The sequence below is a fragment of the Sorghum bicolor genome, chromosome 5 (genome assembly GCF_000003195.3).
Source record: "Sorghum bicolor cultivar BTx623 chromosome 5, Sorghum_bicolor_NCBIv3, whole genome shotgun sequence".
Classification (NCBI taxonomy): Eukaryota; Viridiplantae; Streptophyta; class Magnoliopsida; order Poales; family Poaceae; genus Sorghum; species Sorghum bicolor.
Genome location: NC_012874.2, coordinates 22,715,337 through 22,737,184, shown reverse-complemented (window position 1 = coordinate 22,737,184; position 21,848 = coordinate 22,715,337). Strand labels below are relative to the sequence as shown.

At 42.5% G+C, this 21,848-nt stretch overlaps 1 protein-coding gene across 1 annotated transcript in view; it reads right to left on the bottom strand.

Moving 5' to 3' along the window:
• The window catches only part of LOC8071830 (cycloartenol synthase), a 73,620-nt gene that overhangs the window by 18,154 nt on the left and 33,618 nt on the right, over positions 1 to 21,848 (bottom strand). Inside the window, exons 7-11 of the mRNA XM_021461615.1 lie at positions 10,414 to 10,602; positions 4,373 to 4,486; positions 3,901 to 4,023; positions 3,687 to 3,809; positions 3,348 to 3,446 (exon numbers count right to left, since the gene is read on the bottom strand). Of these exons, the coding sequence (XP_021317290.1) occupies positions 3,348 to 3,446; positions 3,687 to 3,809; positions 3,901 to 4,023; positions 4,373 to 4,486; positions 10,414 to 10,602 (648 nt within the window). The remainder of the gene's footprint in view (positions 1 to 3,347; positions 3,447 to 3,686; positions 3,810 to 3,900; positions 4,024 to 4,372; positions 4,487 to 10,413; positions 10,603 to 21,848) is intronic.

The window sequence follows — 21,848 nt, the reverse complement described above, 5'->3', positions numbered from 1 at the left end:
TGTTGGTCGACACAATGGGAACGTATTGAGCCAGCAAGCACGTGAACCTCGGGAGAAAGTTGTGTGTCTCCATTGTTAATGTTCATTGCATTTCTCCTAGTGATCAGACTTCATGTTATTGTGATTGGTTCATCTCCTGTATGCGGCAGTATAAACATCAAGCCCTCTCTCTTACATTCCCACAAAGTAGAGTAACTCACTTACTTGTATAGAAACTTTAGGTAGCTCTCTAATGTAAGAAGAGACATTGTTCTTGTGTTCCTAGTGATCATATCAATTAGAATTGTTGGATAGGTAGCTTGAAAACACCCCATTAGAGCTAGCGCAAAAAGCTTGCGTTGTTATTTACTAACCTCTTGTTCTAGTGACTTTGTATAATTTTCAAATAGGCTATTCACCCCCCTCTAGCCATATTAGGACCTTCCATGGGTCTCGTGCCTCAAGATGCCAACAGGTGGACCCCACAATTCAGCCGCATCTTCTTATCCTTCCTCGAGCCGGACTCTCTACAGATGGAAATCCCGCCCAATTCCCGATTTCCTCGGCATCCCTTGCCGTATGTCACGCCAAGGCAACCTATATGTAGGACAGGACCTTGATGCGTGACCATTTTTCCCCTCCGAGATGCCACCCTGCCCTAGCACACTCCCGTCACCACCATTTGGATCTCCGGAGCCGGAACACACCCACCGCTGTGGTTCTCGCTATTCGTTGTCGTTCCATCGAAATTAAGCTATTGTCGAGCTTCGTTTTGAGGTGACAAAGTTCTCGTGCCCTTTGCCTTACACAATAGTGGTCTCTGTCCTTCTCTACTGATCGCTGAACTTGTTCAGGGAGTTTTCATCTCCCACTCGAATCCGCCAGCCATCTCTAATCGTTCTCCGACCGTGAAAACCCCTAGGTGAGTTCGTGAGGACCTGCTCTTGCTTTCTATGCTGTCAGATTTGAGTTTGGTACACAATAGCGTGTTCTTTGCCAGCTCTGGTGAGGTTCCACGTTTTTCTGGCCATGGAGCCACCGTGGAGCTCCTGTGCGCCGCCGGACCGCCCTCTTCTCTCCCTTGATCGAATTTGCACCGTCCAATCTAAAGTCAACGCCCAAGATTAGAACATACCTCTTTGGGGTGAATTTTGTTAAAGAGACCCCCTAGTTTTCTATATTATAACCTGCAGTCCTTTACGTAGTTTGTAAATACATTTTCTGTTTTCAAAAGCGTAAACTCGCTCAGTACTACTCAAAATACGTTTTCAAACAATTACAGTTTTGCCAGTGGTTTATATTGTTCATAAAATGTTTATTTTAACTCCGTTTTGACCCATTCAAAATTACGTTAGATTTGTATTCACATGATCTACGTGTTAGTAACCTTGGTTCAACAATTTGAAAATTTTTAATTCCATGACCCAATTTAATTAATTACTTTTCTAAAGAAATTCCTAGAAAATTCATATCTTCTCTGTTTAACTCCAATGGCTCCCTACTGAGCGTCCGGTGCTCCCGAGTTCAGCCTAGTAAAAAGTGCCCAACAGCTCTTTTGTTGAGGCAGCTTATATATAGGAGATGGCCAGCTTTGGGGGTTCTGCCTTGCACTTTTGGCATAATTGAGACATACTTTGAGCTAGAGAACACTCCCTCCACTCATGTCCTTGCTTGATTGCTAATCCTAGTGAGATTGAGAGAGATTCAAGTGCATTGCATTGAGAGTTGCATCTAGTGGCACTCGATCCTTGAGTTTGCTATGGATTTCTTGTTACTCTTGGGTGTTTTCCGATGCCCTAGATGGCTTGGAGCAGTAGAGGTGTTGAGCTCGTGATTGGAAATTGTTTCGAGCCTCACCAAGTGATTTGTGAGGGGTTCTTGAGCCTTCCCTGTGGCAGATCACAATTGGCTACTCTAAAGGATTGCTCATGGCTTCGAGGATCCCTATCTTGTGAGTGGATGTGCGGCACCGCTGCGTGTTTGGCTTTGGATTACCAATTAGCTCGTGATCCATCAAGTGGGTGTATCGCCACAAAGAGGACTAGCTTGCTGGGAGGCAAGTGATCCTCGGTAAAAAAGCTTGTGTCATCTCTTGCCGAGCATTATCGATTGTGATTGTGAGTGATTGGTTGGATATATCTCTACACTACAACATCAGTATAACAATCTTTCCCCACCTTTTTACCTTCTTGCTTACCTTGCTAGTTGATTAGCTTGTGTAGATTAGTTCTTGTTTAGCAGGGTAGCTAGCCTTAGTTGTGCCTTATTGTTGTGGCTTAGTGTTTAGCCTTGTACTAGACTTTAGGTGGCTTGCTTAGCTTAGTTGAGCTAGTGCTAGAATAGCTTTGCCATTTGTTTTACTAACCAACTTGTCTAGTTGAGTTTGTAGAAAATTTTAAATAGGCTATTCATCCCCCTCTAGCCATTTGGACATTTCACTTGTTGTGTTAATATGCTCATGTTTATTGTTTAATGCTCTACATTATTTATGTCATATTGATCATGAGATTGTGGGATCTATACAATCTTCTCACTAGACTTATGGAGTTCGACATTGACTGACTCTTGCTCTTTCCCTCATACTTCAGGAGGAGTGTTAGGCTTGTGATCAACCAATCAGTTTGGATCCTATGTAGAGTGGAGTTAATACCCAAAGTTTGGAGTTATCTTCCGTTGTTTGCTGCCTAAGGTTATCTCTGATCTATTAAGTACGCTATTTAATTTATGCAGTGTCTATTGATATTACCCCTTATTTGTAGCTATATGTGAGATTTGGCTTTTAAGACTCACATATGATGTCTATCTGGTTTTGTCCTTAATCCGGGTGTAACACTAGGTGTGGACTTAGTTGGTTGTACCCAACAATTGTGGCATTCTTTTGCTTCCTTGTTGGTGTCTACAGTTTGGTGAATTAATATTTGGGTGAGAACCTATTGTGGTTGGATCATAGCAACAGTGGCATGCTTTGAGTGCCATTTCTTCCAAAGACCTTTTTATGGTCCATGCATGGAATTGTATATTATGATATGGGCTGTAGCTCATTATGACATCATGTCATGTTGTTATATTCAATAATCATAGGTTGTTTGTTTCATTGCTATGCAAAAACCTTGAGTGGATTAGATTGATTGTACCACCTTGATGCAACTGTTTGAGATTAATAGAGCTTCCTTTTGTTTTAAAAAATAGCAAGTTATAATCTGACTAAAAGGAAATGTGAAAAAAAAATTTCTGTATTGATGCAACAACCCCAAGGACTGAGTGAACAATGCACCCTGTTTTTACAACTATAAACAAGTGGGGCAAAAACTGACCCTACAACTTGCAACTTATGCAGAATGGGAGGCAAAAACTTGAAAGATGCTTACCATAAGAGAAATGAGACAATTTACACCATCATAAACTCTGTCAACTTCCATCGGCTCACCAACTATTTCTGGAGAAATCATTGATAACAATAGGGCTGCCTGTAGGTAAGAGAAAATTACAACAGAAAAAATAAACAACAGTATATGACAATTAGCTTAATGTGATTCCAGAATAAAATCATAGAAATTCCAATGAGAAGTACTGAATACACCACATATTAAAGATATATACTGTGTATTCTTATAAATGTGCACCAAAAAAGTTTTTGATCAAAATGGTGAAGGAAATAAATAAGAGAGAAAAATCTTTTTTGTCACGTACTAATGAGCTATATTCACCTCTAGTCCTGTTGCAGTGCAATCTGATACAGACCAACCGTGATCAGCTGTAGAAAATGACCATCCACCTTTTGATATGTGGCGATACCACTGTTTCAAATCTCCAGGGCAGTTGCCAAGGATCTAAAAAACAGGAAATCAATAAGTATGCCAAGTGAAATCTACCTTTCATAGGCAAAAGTCTTGGTGTCCATGCTACTAGCATGTATAGTACCTGTGAATTCTTAACAAAGGCATGTGCTAGTTTAAGAGTTGGACCAAACTCTTCAATGAAGTCGGTCCTCACAATTGCCTGAACTGTTAAACCTGCATCCCACAGCTGGCTGCCATTATAACCCTACATTAATAGAACAGAGACGATGAAACCCTTTGAGTTTGCTAAAGAAAAATCGACAAAACTGACAATTCGAGTAACCAAGTCATTTTCCATGTTAGTCACTAGTTGAGTCATGAAGCCATCTAAACCTAGAGTTGAATAAAGCTGTTTGTGCTGCAGTTGGTGATTGTTTTGGGGCCGAAGGCATATGTTGTTGCCAACGTATAATGTTTATAACCATGCATGGAAAAATGAGAAGTGCATCGTTCATGCTTGGATAATTGCATCATTGCCCATCATATTAAGCCTCGGATGTAAATAAGAACTCTCAGTTAATTTCAACTAAGAAAAATGATTCAGCAATGGTTACCTTCATTTTCATACCATCTTCAGCAAGCCACAAATAATCATAAATTCGAGGAACATGAAGTTTGAATGCCTCTGAGTTTGGATCTTCAATCCAACAAGCAAGCATATTCATTACCTGTGTACAACGTCGCTTGATATTTGGGAGCAATTCATGGAACAAGCTTATAGGAAACAATTGAGAAATATTATACTAATCTAGTCATTAAGTCACACACTTCTAACAAAATTTCCTTACCTGAGACATACAAATAGTGGAATAGGATTAGCATGCCAGGAAGAAGAATTAGGACACTAAAGTGACAAAGCAGAGAAATGGTAACACAACTAGATCTGGCATTCTGATTTTTCTAACAAGTTAAGTGCTAGAGAAGAACAAAAGAGAAGAGAGCTCCACAGAATATATGTGTACACTGTTAATGAGGACAATAGATTGCAAAGAAAGCGAAATATTCAAAACTTCCTCAGCCATGGACATAAACTTCTATTTTACCAATAAAATGTTAGGACTACGGAGATATTTTATCATAGAGCTTGCAACAGTTGCACGAGTAAAAAGGCTATTTAATTATTAGCTGATATTGTAACGTTTAGTATTAGAAATATAGCTCCAGGTGTAGTGGAAGAATTCATAGTTATGGGGTTCTGACAGAGCAGGTAATGGTTCATAAAGCTTTAGAGGATGGTGTGAGCAGAGTTATCATAACACTACAATGGTGAAAAACCAAAAGTGGTAATAGGTCAGTACAACATAAATACTTGTGAGTATATAAATGCATTTTCCACATTTTTGTATTAGCAGTTTAAACTTTTTTGATGAGCTGGTGGAGTATGCAACTCAATACGGAATCATGGTCACACAGGTCTCGAGTTCAAATCTTGATGAGCACTAATTAAATACTAGCTTAAGTAACCAACACAAAAAAGGTCCACATTTCACTGGCCTCAATTTTTCAGTCTGTTTTGTCTGACTATAGACCTCAGTCTAATGATATTTACTTGAAGCCCTCAATTAGCAATTAGCACCTTTCATCGTAGCCTAATTTCAAGATGTTTTAGAAGGATTTCTGAACTAGTCCAAAAAAAACATTTCTATGCCCCTACTGTTGACTGGTTGGTGCTTTGGTGATTAGTTGAACTCTGCTTATTGCTCATTGCTCCAGGCCTAGTTGAACTCCCTGCTTTTGGCAAATAGTTTACATGGAGTATCAAGCAAAGTACTCCTTTGTGTTGACAACCAAAAATTTCCATTGTGCGCATATCAGAACTTCTGACTTCCTACCAGAACTTCTAACTTTCATACAAGAGTTCTAGCTTTGTGCGAAAATCAGAACTTCTGACCCACTATCAGAACTTTTGACTTCCGCAATTGAGTTTTGGCTTTACGTGAAACCCATAACTTCAGATCCCCTACCAGAACTTCTGACATTTATAGTACGAATAACGGAGAGTCCAAACTCGATGTCAACTCTTCCATCTCAGGGGAAAAATGGAAAATAAGTCTTGGATAGGTTGTCTACTAGGATAAGACCACCCCTCTATATATATGAGAGGATCATGGCCGATTGAGTTCCCATCTATCCAATCAACAAAAAATACAAAACACAACTAATCTTTTCCCTAATTTCTTTCTCTCAACCTCTAGTGCTGTCCAGCAAGTTTCTCACTGGGATATCCTTCCGGGAGCAGTTCAGGTGCCTATTTAGCCAAGATCGAGCTCCACATCGTCCCTTTCAGTCCCTAGATCGATTCAGCCGATTACACTACGTTCTTGCTGCACTTTAGGTTGTGGGCACATTCTATGGGCATCCAAGGCCCTCGCTGGTGTATTAGCTTGGAGCGATCTTCAGCAACAACATACTTTTTGGTGAATCCGCTGCAGAAAGCAAGGCAAAGAATTGAGTTTCCATCTAGTGACATGGGGATTGAAGGTGCATCAAGCGATGTGGGCGACAAGACCAAGGTCTCTCACAATGACAACATGGTCTATCCTTAATCCATGGATGAGCTTCCCAATTAGTTGCGTTGTAAGCTTGATGCCAAGCTCAATGTTGAAACTAAGGTTTTCTTGGAGAGTTGAACCAAGAATCGGCACGATAAGATCACTCGGTTTTGCATGCATGTCTATGGTGATGCTACATCTTCTATCACTGATAAGAACAGCACAAAGCTAAATATGACGAAGTGGTATATACCAATGCCTACCCTACTTATGCTAATTATGCTAAGATGCTAGAAGATACTAGGAAAAATATGACAAAAAATATGCAGAATCATTCTAATATTCTTAATGCACATATGGATAAGCATGAAGGCAAGACAACCGATTGTAATCAACCGGGTGCCGGGCAACAACTTTGGTTCGGTATGCGTTTAACTTTTATGAAATCAGACCTCTTATGCTTCTGCTAGTCAAATGCACTCAGCCCCTTCGACGACTGAAACTGATAAGGCCAGTGAACATGGTGCTAGCACATCTATACATACAGCTGTTGGTGCACCATGTTCAGCTCACCCTTTATGAACCGATTATGCCGCATCAGCTAGAGTTTCGGCAGGGCGTATTATCTTACCAAACCCACCGAGGTCACCAAGTCAAGTTCCTACATTTGATCCTACCACCACTAATTTTGAGGATTCTTTTAATGAATTTAAAGAAAAATTGGCTAAATCTCTTGAAGATAATTTAGGTGTGTAGCTTAAATCTAGTTGGAACCTTTATAGAAAACCTATCCTTCTACTTTTGATTTATGAAAGCACCCAATGGGTGGAACGTTCTGGATTTTTAGAAACTTAGTGGTGATGATAGTAAATCAACAATGGAGCATATAAGCATGTTTCTTGCACAATTAGGTCCAGCTAGTGCTTATGATTTCATGAAAGTTCGTAATTTTCCTTTATCACTTACGGATACTGCTTTTGCTTGGTTTACTTCATTGCTGTCATGTTCTATTGGTTCTTGGGCTGAATTAGAAGAGAAATTTCATAGTCACCTTTATAGTGGAACCCAAGAAACTAATTGTCTCATCTTGTACTGGTTTGCCAAGGGTGCAATGAACTTGTTATGGATTTCTTTAAACGGATTAGAGAAATTAAGAACTGATGTTTTCATTTAATTATATCTGAAACAGATTTAACTGATTTATGCTTTGCTAGCTTACATTTTGCTATTAGAGAAAAACTTGAGCATTGCAAACTCTACAATGTTAATAAAATCATACAAAAGGACATTTGAGCTGAACTGTGCCTTAAAGAGTATCTTGATGTGCCCTTTGTTGGTGATTATTCTAATGATTCTGATGATGAAAACAAAGAATGTTTAGCTGCTAAAAGTAAATGGCTAGCACAGAATAAATTAGTTACATGCCCTTCTCTCAAGCTAATTCATATGAATCGAGCTGAATAAGTAAAAATTACTTTTGATTTCTCTAAATGTGACAGAACCTTTGATGAATTTTGAAATTCAGTTACATTAGAATTAATTATACTATGCCTTCAGTGGATGAGTTAAAGAGATAAGCTTATTGCAAATATCATAACTCTTATTCTCATGTCACTTACAATTGCAATGTTGGCCCTTAAAGAGGGACAATTGAGTCTTACTCAGATGTGAGTTGAGTAGACCTCTTTTCCAATGCATATCATTGAAGCCGGGGCTGCACCCGCTGTTTTGATTCGTCCAGAGCAAGCCAACAAAGCCATAGGCAAAAATGTGATTATCAGCGAACCACGTGTAGTACTGAATGTCCAAACGAATTTGGGGCGCAAAGTGGTGCCCGAAAAGGATGGTGAAGGCAAGAATAAGTTGAAGATCACCGCTGAGTGGATACAATATCTGAGAAGGCAGTGGTGGTACAAAATGGTGGTAGCAAGCAGTGGCTGGCTAGGCTGACTCCACAAGTCGGCCTAGCCAACTCCACCCTGTAGCAAAGCCATTCGGCTCAACCGACATAGTGGGTCAGCTTAGACAACTCCACCACCTCAGCTAAGTCAGTCGGCTCAGCCGACTCCCTCGATTCTAAAAGCTCAGGTCCCTCTGGTGTCTAGGTTTTGCGCGTATTCATTCCGCGTAGGCTGGAGATTGGTACTTGGAAGACAAATGAAAGGAAGGATCAAGGGGAGCTTGCGGTGAGACAACCGTGCACTTTTGATAGGCTCATAACCACGTACAAGGAACAAAAGGCCGATTCCCATAATCATTGTTTAAAAAAAGAGATTGTACATCGCCTATGTGAGAAGATGAGAAAACCAAGCAATTGGCGGTGATGCAACCAGGAACTCAAGTTTAGAGTGTTGCTCCTCATGTATCTCATTGGAGTCCCCTAATTCCACCTCGGATAACACCAGAGTGGGGTGCTTATGGAGTTTGGGTGCCATATCCTCTGGCAGCACCTATGCTTAGTCAACAAAGGTGGGGAGAGCCTATTGGTTCACTAATTCCAAGACCCTCCATCTTTAGCCAATTGAACATTGGTCAATGGAACATTAGTCAGCAAAGATTAAGAAAGCCACCAGTGCAGCAAGTTTATGTGCCTAAGATGATTAAGGCTCCCATCGTTTTTTCCACCAAGAGCTAGGCCTCAATTAGTCATTCCAATCAGCTCCATGGAAGCTCCCATCATTAACCATGATGGGTCGATTTTAATTGAAGAAATTCTAGCATCTAAGCATGATAATGATTCTAAAGGATTTGCTGGATTGAAGAGAAGAAACGCGTTGAAGGGAATTCCATGTATCAACAACCCATTTGGTGTCCTTGTGGGCTGAGTAAGAGTCAACGAATTAAGTTGTAGTGTGCTCAGCATAAGCAACAAATGAGGGAGATGCTTAGCAAGCTTGATGGTGAAAGCCTCAAATCTGAACATATCAAAATCCCTCTAGAAGGTTAGGTTTCTCATGCTGCTCTATAAACCCCAAAGTTGGCTAAGCCAACTTCAGAGTCGGCTGACTGAGCTGACTAACACTATCCTGAATGCCTCTGAGATGTCATGTGATGATTTCACTTTCACTATTGCTACTCTAGTTGGCATGGAGGTTCCTAAGGTTTCTAAGGTTCAGATGATGGGATGGTGGATTATGCAGCTACCCTATTAGAAAGAGCATAGGTCATTGTGGTCTATTTGTTTGCCAATTATTATACTGTAGAAGATGATTCACCGACCATAGTGTTTAACTTTGCAATGGAGGATGTGGTGTTCAAGAAACCACATGACTCTGTTAACCATCTCAAACCTCTGCACATGAAGGGCCATGTCAATGGCATAATAGTCCATAGTATGTTGGTGGACTATGGGGCTATACTAAACATGGTGCCATATCCGCATTAGAAGAAGCTTGGTGGTACTGATGATGAGCTGATCAAGACCAGAATGAACATCACTGGTGTTGGAGGAGGTGAGCCCATCCTGGCTAGAGAGGAGTTGCTAACATGGAGCTCACTATTAGAAGCAAGACTGTAGCTACAACATTTTTCGTCATCGATGTGCAAGGTAGCTATAACTTGATACTTGGGTGTGTTTTGATCCATGACAATCATTGTGTCCCCTCTAGCTTGCACCAATTTGTCATTCAATGGGTTTGAGATGTTGTTGAGATTGTGCATTCAGATTCATTGGTTAATTATTGCTTTAGTAGTTGCTGACTAGTTTAGCTAGCTAGAGTAGCCTAGTGTAGCTAGTACCTTTGTGTGATGTAGTGATCTACATTAGAAAGCATTTGCTACTCGAGTTGTGTAGGGGCTTACATGGGTGAAGTAGTGCTATCACAAGTAGTGGCTATTAGAGTTAGTTGCTGTACTAGTCAACTTTGCTCTAGTATTGTGCTTTTGTAGAAGAAACTTTTTTAGGCTATTTAGCCCTCAAGCGTTCTAGATCCTTTCAAACAGGGAATTATAGTGCATGAGTACAGCCTTCAGATATGAAAGCAAATAATTTATTTGTAATATAATGTAATGATGTTCCTGACTTGTCGCAAGAACTATAAAAACAAAATTATAGATATTGAATTTGTTAATGAATGAACACAGTATCATAGCCCATGGTTTACCTTGTTTACAGGACCAAGGTTAATATATTGAGTGCTCTCATCTTCATAGTGAATGTGGCGCATGACAGTGCACAAAGCAATCTCCCTAAATTTGATCCCAGGCCAATGCATCATAACTGGTTCAACAAACTTGTGGAGAGTGGCCCATAAGACATCCTGAAGAAATGGATGAGGATAGTACAGATCTTCCTAAAGTACAAAGCATATACAAACATCACTTAGACTTTTAGCGAAATATCTTATCCATCAAAACAACTCATAAATGACGCAAAAAAAAGGACAAGTAATATTCTATTTATGTTTTACTACAGTAAGTCTTGCATTAATATTGCAAATGGTATAGAAAAACACTAGAGCATGCATTTGTGAGATGCACCACAACCATACCATATGTTAAAAAGAATTAATGTCATAAAAGTGGTCAGCCAATACTTGAATCTCAATCAAGAAGGAATAATGACAACCAATAGCCTGCATAGTGAGAGAAATTCAAGGGTACTCTTTGAAGGCAAGGAATGGCTGAGAAAGAAACTTAAACTTCACTATCTTGGTTTGCCTTTGCTAGAGTGAACCATTGCTTGCCTGTGGTCTAGGTTTCTTTATCTTCAAGAAGGTGATTCCAATACTGTGTTCTTTGATCAACAAGCTGGATTCAAAAGAATCACCTAATCCAAAAATTATAAGATGGTGATCAAATGGGCAGTGTTTGAATTTTATGAGAACATTCTTGGCAAGGCTGAAGAAAGGAATTTTACTCTTGTATTGGATGAGCTTGCTATCTAGCACCATTAACTATCAATTTTGGACGCCCATTCTCAAAGGAGGAAGTGTGGGCTACTATTAAGGATATGCATCTGGACAAGGCTCTAGGGCTACATGGATTCACGGGCACATTTTTATAATTTTTCTGTAACATTAATAAAGGTGATGTGCTGATGGCCTTTGTAACGTCCCACTTACATCTGGCAACTTTTCTAGGATATAGTCAGTCCTCACAGACCAACACCAGTCTTTTCTACACACTTTGTCCTCACTCATGTGCACTCGGAAAATACTTCCCAGTCGGTCACTCATTCATAAATTTCTGTAGGCCAAGCACGCTTAAATTTAGAGTTCTGTGTAGATGGGCTTCTGGAAAAGAAGTTGTAACTTGTTGGTATGCGTCTCCTATTAATCCTATTAAGCTCTGGGCCAGGTGTTACATCCTGACCCCCTTAAGAGATCGACATCCTCGTCAATCAACCTCGAGCCAAGAATGTCCCCTCTTGGCCACATCCGTGCATCTAGTGCCAGCGCATGTGACATGCTGTGTGACCACTCTAGGTTCACACCAGCCATGCACACCATGCTTGCGCAATTGTGACACACATGCCCATGACACCGCGAGTGTCACCTCTGATACCATTATGTAACGTCCCGCCTCCATGAGGCCAAGCCTGCTTACATCTAGTAGCTTTTCTATGATATACTCAATCCTCACAGATCAACACCAGTCTTTTCTACACACTTTGTCCTCACTCATGTGCACCCAGAAAATACTTCCCGGTCGGTCACCTATCTTTAAATTTCTCTTGGATAAGCACACTTAACTTTAGAGTTCTTTGGAGATGGGCTTCTGGAAAAGAAGTTGAAACTTGTTGGTATGAGTCTCCTATTAATCCTATTAGGACCTGGACCTAGTGTTACAGCCTTGGACACCATCTAGCGAGGCCATGTTGTCAAATTTTGTCTTATAAACATGGTTATTACCCTGCTGCCTAATAAAATGAAATGGATGTTGTTAAGTGAAAGATTTCTAGCCTATAAGCTTCCTTCATAGCTTTGCCAAACTGGTGACTAAGATCTTGTCCAATTGGTTGGCCCCTCTTTTACCTTCCATGATATTTGCAAAATTAAGCCCTTTTGTGTGGGGAAGGAGGATCCATGACAATTTTATGTTGGTTCAAGTAGATGGTAAACACATTGCATTAGAAGAAAGAGGGTCATGTCCTACTCAAGCTGGATATCTCCAATGTGCTTGACTCTGTTTTAAGGTTGTTTCTGATAGAAGTCATGAGCAAAGTGGGGTTTGGTCAGTTTTGGTAGGACCTCACATGCTTGATCCTATCCACCACTTCAGTACATGTTGTTGGTGCAAAAGTTGATCTGCAAACACAAAGGGCTAACACCCGATTCAAACGTTAAGGCGTGCCAGCCGATTTGACCTTACTATCGGCAAAGGTGATAACTCGAATACTTTAGTCCCGACAACAGCGATGCGCCCGGATGTCACGGCCAAGAGGTATTCACGCGGAACTCGAGAATACGCCGAGCTTAAGTCGACGAATTCCTAAGAACTCGTAATAAAAAAGGAAAATATGACAAAGTTGTTGAAAGAGTAGATGCTAGAATATGAGTAAAAACTTGTGTTTGATTGATTGATTTATTTTTCATTACAAGGCCCTAGGGTCTACATTTATACCCTACTCAAAGAGCTACAATCAGACACGACTAGGACTCGAATTCCAATTTAAACAGAATCTGTATACAAGGCGAATTTAAATATCTATGGAAAACATAAAACTATCCTCCCGTGACAAACTGGGACACCACCATAGGCCAATCGACAACCTTCACGTTCCCCTTCCGAATCATCGGCAGACTTTTCATCATAGCCATCGGCAAAGACCAACACTGACCATCGGCACGAACGCGTCACCACCTCTGGACTTAGTCACATTCAGCTGTCTCTTCATCGGCAATCGTCCTCATTGGCAACTCCCCTGCAGACTAATTACTGTTGCCCCATCTGCCGATCTATACTTTACCGATCCCTGGGCACGTGTCCAAAAACGGTGTCAACACACGCCCCCCAATTTCGGAGTATGAAATCATTAATGCTCCGAAATTCTCTGCAGTAATGATGCCTTTCCGCAATTAATTCTCTCAATTTGGTAACCGACCGTTGAAGCCGAACAACCCTGACTTGATTCTTCCGCAGATTCCTCGAATTCCTCAACCTCCCAAACTAGACATCTCCACTTTACTCGCCCATCGACAATATTACCGTTAGAGTGAGCTGCCGATGGACCGACCAGGAGATCTTGCACAGTGAAATATCTCCAAAACCCCGATCGCCTACTGTCAAATCACTTGTGCAATCCCTTGATTACCGTGCAAACAGTTACCATATCTATCTGAACATCCTCGGATTTCACGGATGCGGCAAAGAGATAAGTCAGATTTGCCCCTGCCCGTTTTGTCCAATAAATATTTCCTTCTCGAGTACTCCTTCTCCACCTTGTCATTCTACAGCACAAAACTTACTTTCTCGGCGGCGGCACCACCCAAGGTTTCCAAGATCCCCAACGAAGGCCTTTCTCCACCGACCCCAAAGTCTTCGATCGTCTTCCTTGCGAGGAGATGGCCATCAACTTCGTTGTTCCTGAGGTCAGTTTACCACCCCGTCTCCTTTACTTTTACCATACCCTTGTTCATCCGCAAGTCATCTTACTGAACATTCCTCTCCTTTTTCTTTTGTTCTTCTTTTTATCTTTAAAACTTCTAGAATTTGTCCAATAAGATTGTCATCCCTACCGATCAACCACACCTCCAATGTCTCAGCTCACTAGGGAACCCAGATCCCACCGATCTGATAAACGCAGAGACAAACAGAATTCCTTTTAGAGCCGAAAACTTTTCTCTAGATCTATGGAAAGATGCCTTCCGTTCCATGCCCAGTCCTACCAAGGGATGGAAGGATTGGTTCTTGAGAGTCAGTCATTCAAATGAAGTTCAATGGGGCGAGCGAAAACTGGACCAATGCATTAGGCTGTCTCTTGCCGATATGGATAGGAATGAGTCGCTGTTGATTGCTGCATCATATTTCTGGTCAGACACACTTAATGCTTTTGTTTTCGGCCATGGCCCTGCTTCTCCCACTCTTGGCGATGTGCTTATGCTCACTGGCTTAGATGTATCTACTGCCGATAGTAGTCACATATTTGACTCTAAACCTAGTGCTAAGGTGGAAACTCGCTCTATCGGCGGTTGGTCTGGGTACATTCAGAAGTACCGTAGAACAGGTCCTGTCAACATAAAGGAACAGACCACCTTCCTGAACATGTGGCTGGACAAATTTGTATTCAGCGGTCGATCGGCAGGACCAACCTCTGTCTACCTATCGGCAGCAGAGAGATTAGCTAATGGTGGCCGATTTCCCCTCGGCCGATACCTGCTCGGCTCTGCTTATCACCTCCTCCATTTGGTAGCCTAGAAACTTTTGCTTGGTCAATCCATCGGCAACTTAGGGGGTCCTTGGTGGTTCATCAACATGTGGCTTAGCCTCCATATGCACAAACGCCTGGAATTCGACCTCTTTGCACAGCGTTTCCCCAGGGATATAGCAGAGGACCATGAATTAGATGAAGAAGAATCGGCAACCCGTCCCCCCCTAAACTATGGTGAAGCTGTCATAGTCTTGCCTGGTACTGGAGGCAATGGAGATCAAGTCAGCTGATTCTTTCAAACTCTTTATGAGGGTCTGACCAAAGAACAGCGAGCATGGATGCCTTATGAGGATCCAGACACTAGATTCCCTCTGACCTTTCACCCCTTCGACGATGCTCTCAATAAAGACCATGATGTGATGATGGCAATTATCAGTCCAAGAGTTGTACCAGTAAACTTTGTTGGCAGTGGGAAAGCCTCCAACCAGACCTATGAATTCTACAACCCATCGGCACTAGCCCGTCAGCTAGCTTTCAGTTAGCTGCCGATTGCACTTTGTTATGCCGATGTGATAAAACCCTGGGAAACCAACACTAGTCTTCTCGAGTGGACCAGAATAGCTCAACTGCCCCAAATGCCGATACAGACGCCGATCTATCAGATTGGATTCCGGCCCTCTTCATTACTAGAGCATACAAACAATGGTGGGAAGAATAGAAAGAGCATTTATTCTGCAAATCGGCTCTCACGTACCGCGGCATGATCGACCCTCAGTACAAAGTCCCTGTCAATACTGTAAGTACTTGAATACCGATGCTTCAATCCTCTCATTTTCAATTTCCATCGGCATCTTACTTCCTCGTTATATGCAGGTCGATGACACACCCCCATTGGTCAGCAGGAGTGGTAAGCCGATTGAGCTTCTTCCATCGGGCCCGATCTCTTTGATCGGCAACAACGCTCCAACCCTGGCTGCTATAATGCATCGGGGGGTGCGTCTCAAGAAAGTCACAACCAGGCGAACGAGGACATCCCCATCGGTAGCTGCCTCTACCTTAGCACAAGCCTTCAAGGTAGATGCCCCCAGTCCAGTCAACCGAAGAGAAAAGGCTCCAAGAGTACCAGATCACAAGCGAAGTGTCAGAAAACAGCAACACCTTCCCCTCCTCCAAGGTCACCGATCCCGGTGGAATCTTCTCCCTCTTTTCCAGAAATCCAGACACAACAAGCACCATCTCCTCCTCAACCACAGGTTGAACCCCAAACAGAAGAACTTCAGCCAGAAGAACCTCAGCTAGAGGAAGCATCGGCTAATGTACATGAGCAAACCGTCGATCCAACAAGCTCAATCATAGCATCGGTAGTTTCCTCAATCCAGACAAGCACTGCACCCCCTCAAGGTAACATACTCCTATGCAATCATTGCCGATGAACTCACTTTTTCATTTCGTATTTACCCCTGTTAATCATTCAGCCGGCATAGCTTCATCGGCAATTCCAGCCGATCAGCCTGGTATAATCTTATCGGCAATTCTAGCGGATCAGTCTGTAGTTCCATCGGCCTCAACTAGTCAGAGGCGAGAGATAGCTTTGAAGCAAGTGAGTTACCTGATCTCCATTCTTATTGTCATTAGTACTTGTCCTCAAAAATAACTTATTTTATTTTCTTTTTCAGGAACAGGTCTCTCCTAATAGCTTGTTCTCCTTTGCCATTGAAATCTCCAAAGATGAAGGTGAGGAAGCAAGTTCTTCTCAGGCGATCGGAATCTCATCGGCGGAGATCGGAACAAAGCTGGCGGATCTGTCAGCCCTTCTCCATCAAGACACAGCGCAATTGGTCGATGACTCTGATCCGGCCAAAGTTCTGTTCAGGGCTCTCAGAGGTCAAATCCCTGCCGATGCCGAGGAAGTTCTTTTTTAGGCTGCACACTTAGAGAGCCGTCAGCTGCAGTATCAAAAGGCTGCCCAGCGTCTTGCCGATAAAGCTGCTCACGCTCAGCTCTCTGAGGAGATAATGAAAGTGAAGCTCCTTGCCGATGAGAAGCATAAGAGCATCGGCATTCTGAAATCCTCAGGAGACGAACTGAAGCAAAAGATCTCTGATCTATCGGCGAGAAGGGAATCTCTATTGGCTGAACTCAAACAAGTGGAAGAAGCTCTGTCCCAAGCTCAGCAGGAAGAAAACCATCTGCCTGAAGTAATCCAGACTCTTGAACAAGAGCGAAACATCCAGGCCCATAAGGCATTGCAGATGAAGAAGAAACTGAAGCCAGTGGAAGGTTCTGTCGATGATGACGTGAAGGAGATAGAAGAAGCCAACCAGATTCGTCTGCACGCCATATCGATGATCCAGGCGCTGTTGAACATGTGAACTCTTCATCGGCGGCGTTCTTTGCTTCTTTCTTCTAATCATTTTGGTCCAGCCGATAGGACCGTTATCGGCACCCTTTTAAAACATTAAGCCCGGCCCCAGATATACTTTTAATTCGGCCGATAGGAATGTTATCGGCACTCAAACTTTCATCCATCAAGCCATATGCTTGGGTAATATCTCTTTAAATATTTGCCATTCAATGCTCTGGGAAATTCAACTCCTTCGAGAGTTTCTAAGATATAGGCGTTGCCAGGAGCAGACCGATTTATTCGATAGGGACCATCCCAATTGGGAGACCACTTTCCAAATTTTGAACTTTTAGTCCCGATCGGTAAGATTAGTTTCCATACTAAGTCTCCATCGGCAAACTCCTTAGCCTTAACTTTCTTATCATACCATCTGGCAACTCTTTTCTTATTTTCCTCTATGCTTATCAAAGCCCTCAACCGATGTCCTGCCAAATCATCCAATTCGTCTGTCATCAATGTAGCATAATCATCGGCAGTCAACTGATCCTGAAAAGATAGTCGCCTAGATCCAGCCTTAACCTCCCAAGGTAGCACTGCATCGTGCCCATATACCAACTGATAAGGTGAAACTTTGGTTTATCCATGACAAGCCATTCGATATGACCATAAAGCTTCATTCAACAATGTATGCCACCTTCTAGGATTCTCTTCAATCTTCTGTTTAATAAGTCTGATAATCCCCTTGTTAGATGCTTTGGCCTGCCCATTAGCTTGAGCATAATAAGGAGAAGAATTTAATACTTTAATTCCCATACCGATTGCAAACTCATCAAACTCCCCTGATGTAAACATAGTACCCTGATCGGTAGTAATTGTTTGAGGAATTTCAAATCGGTAAATAATATGCTCTTTCACAAAATCAATCATATTGGCCGATGTGATTTTCTTCGAAGGAATAGCTTCAACCCATTTGGTGAAATAATCGGTGGCAACCAAGATAAACTTATGCCCTTTGCTAGATGGTGGATAAACCTGACCAATTATATCAATAGCCCATCCCCGGAACGGCCAAGGTTTAATAATGGGATTCACGGCCGCTGCGGGTGCTCTTCGAACATTGCCAAACTTTTGACATCCTTGACACCCTTTAAAATATTTAAAGCAATCTTCAAGTATAGTCGGCCAATAATACCCATTTCTCCTGATCATCCACTTCATCTTAAATGCCGACTGATGTGCTCCACACACACCTTAATGGATCTCCCCCATCAAACTCTTGTCTTCATCATCACCTAAGCATTTGAGAAGAACTCCATCGATTGTCCAATAATATAGCTCATTCTCGAGGAGCACATATTTGGTAGCCTGAAATCGAACACGCCTTTCAACTTTCTTAGCTGGATCCTTTAGATAATCAACAATTTCTTTCCTCCAATCATCGGCACCGATTGCCGATAACGTATTAACCATAGGCTGATACCCTGAAGCATGCTGAGCCAACCGATTAGCCTCCTCATTATGTAACCGAGGAATATGCTCTAATCGGAATTCTTTGAATTCATTTAATAGTCGCATGCTTTTTTCATAGTGAGCTATCAACACTTCGCTCCGGCATTCATAACTCCCAGCCAATTGATTTATAACCAGCATAGAATCTCCAAAGACTTCAACAGCGTCAGCATGGACTCCTCTCAATAATTCCAACCCCATTATCAAAGATTGATATTCGGCTTGATTATTCGTTGACGTGGCAACAATCGGCAAGGAGAATTCATATTTCCTTCCCTGAGGGGAAATTAATACTATGCCGATTCCTGCCCCCCGGTCACACGTGGATCCATCAAAGAAGAGCGTCCAAGGTACAACTTCCAAAGTCTCCACCGCACCACAATGTTGAGTCACAAAATCGGCCATAATCTGTCCTTTAACCGCTTTAGCCGATTCGTAACGCAGATCAAATTCCGACAACGCCAAAATCCATTTACCGATTCTGCCACTCATGATCGGCATAGATAACATATACCTGACCACATCGTCTTTGCATATAACAGTGCATTCGGCCGATAATAAATAGTACCTCAATTTAGTACATGAGAAATATAGGCATAAACACAACTTTTCAATGGCCGAATACCTGGTCTTAGCGTCAACCAATCTCCTTCTTAAATAGTAAATTACACGTTCCTTCCCTTCAAATTCTTGAATTAAAGCCGAACCGATGACCATCCCATCGGTAGACAAATATAACCTGAAGGGCTTTCCTTGCTGAGGTCGAATGAGAACTGGAGGATTTACCAAATAATTCTTGATTTCATCTAAAGCCAACTGTTGCTCTTTCCCCCATACGAACTCTTCATCGGCTTTCAACTTAAGCAAGGGACTGAAAGCACGAATTTTACGTGACAAGTTGGAAATAAACCTCCTGATAAAATATACCTTGCCGATCAAGGACTGGAGCTCAGTTTTGTTGGTAGGAGCAACTATTTTGTTAATAGCATCGATGGATCTCCAACTAATTTCAATCCCCCTTTGATGCACCATGAAACCAAGGAATTGTCCTGCCGATACACCAAATGCACACTTGTTAGGATTCATCTTCAAACCATGCTTCCTTGTGCACTCCAACACCTTTCGTAAACCGGCAATATGCTCTGTGAAATCTCCAGACTTAACCACCACATCATCGATATAAATTTCCACCAGCTTGCCGATGAACTCATGAAAAATAAAATTCATAGACCTTTGATAAGTAGCACTAGCATTTTTCAAGCCAAAGGTCATGACTATCCATTCAAATAACCCAACATGACTAGGACATCTAAATGTAGTCATTGGAATATCTTCTTCAGCCATGCATATCTTATTGTACCCTGCATTGCCATCCATAAAGCTGATGATCCGATGCCCAGCCGCAGCATCAACTAGGAGATCGGCAACGGGCATTGGGTAGCCATCCATCGGTGTAGCTTTATTAAGATTCCTGAAATCAATGCAAACCCGAAGCTTCCCATTTTTCTTGTATACTGGAACAACATTGGAAATCCATTCGGTATACCGACATTGCCGAATAAATTTAGCTTTGATAAGTTTGGTTATTTCGGCCTTGATATCAGGAAGGATATTAGGATTACATCGGCGAGCTGGCTGATGATGTGGCCGAAATCCAGACTTGATGGGTAACCGATGTTCAACATTTGATCGGTCTAAACGAGGCATCTCAGTATAATCCCAAGCAAAGCAATCTTTATATTCCTTTAACAAATCGGTTAACTGCTGCTTACACTTAGAATTTAACTTAGCACTAATAAAAGTAGGTCTAGGTTTATCACCACTACCTATATCTACTTCTACTAAATCATGGGCCGATGTGAATCCCTGGCCTAATTTTCCATCATTGGCGAACCTATCCATTAAAACTCCTCATTAGAACCGACTGCTTGGATCGGTGGAATTTCATAATCGGCAACTTTGAGGAAATCTTTTTCCCAAATCTCTCCCGAGATGCACCTAGTCCTTTCATAAGTGTCCGCCTCTGCCGATGCAATAACATAGGAAGAATCTCCCGGGACAATCTCAATCTTGTCACCTACCCACTGGACTAAGCATTGGTGCATGGTTGACGGAATGCAACAATTGGCATGAATCCAGTCTCTCCCTAGCAGCAGATTATAAGCACATTTTGTCTTCACTCGCACATCGACAGCACCGCTACAGCGCAGCCCAGTGATCCCCACTTGGATGCTGCAGAGTGCTGCGTTCACAGCTAGATTGTCAACTCTGTCAACGACTCTGTCCTTGACATCGCAATGGACAAGGCCAGTCCCTCTACCCGTGATCTCTAGGTAGCAATCGAGGAGATCTTCCGCGCCAACAAGGAGTTGTTAGCCATCTTTATCCTTAACGTGTCCCACTCCATGGTGCAGGGCGACTCTACCATCTCAGCATACTGCCAGTGCCTGAAAACCAGGGCTGTTGCTCTCTGTGACATCATCCATCCTATGGAGCACTCACAGCTCATCCTCACCTTATTGTGTGGCCTCAACCCTCGCTTCTCCAACACTAACTTCATTGTTCCTCCATGTTTGCTAGAGTATATGACATGCTGGTCCTTAAGGAGCTATGGTTGGCAAACAAGAAGACTGTCACCAACACTACCCTCCTTGCCGTGGTCGGCTCCGGCTACATCAGCCCTAGCAGGTGCTGATCCACCACTGCTAGTGCCTCCTCTAGAGGCCACAATAGCCACTCCAGTACTATAGTAGTGCGAACAGTAGTGGGCACAAAAGCAGTGGTGGCAGCAAGGTCAAGGTCAAGGAGGGCTAGAATGGGAGTCCTGCCCAGCACCGTGGTGGCACTACTGGTTCTCCACGGTAGGTCAGCCCAATGGGGCCCTGGTTCTGCTACAACCATGGGTGCTCCAAGGCTCCTCCAGTCCAGTAGGGTTGGTATCCTGGAGTACTCAGCGTACCTCATTAGGCTCATGGGGCCTTCAAGCCGGTGCAGCCCCCTACGACATTCACGCTACCCCCACATGATTCGGTGGTTCTAAGCTTTGTAGCATCATGCTTCTGGCCCTTTCACTAGCTCGACATCAAGAATGCATTCCTCTATGGGCATCTGGCGAAGATGATGTACTGCTTGCTGCATCCTAGCTTCATCGACCCTGTGTGTCCAAATGTTGTTTGTCTTCTATAGCAGTCACTCTATGGCCTAAAACAGGCCCCTTGGGTGTGGTACTAGCGTTTTGCAGCACACCTTCAATAGTTCTACTTCATCGCCTCCACCTCCGATACATCTCTCCTTGTGCTCCAAGTTGGGGTCACCATAGTGTATCTACTCCTGTATGTCAATGACATCATATCCCGTAGATTCGGATGGAGGGA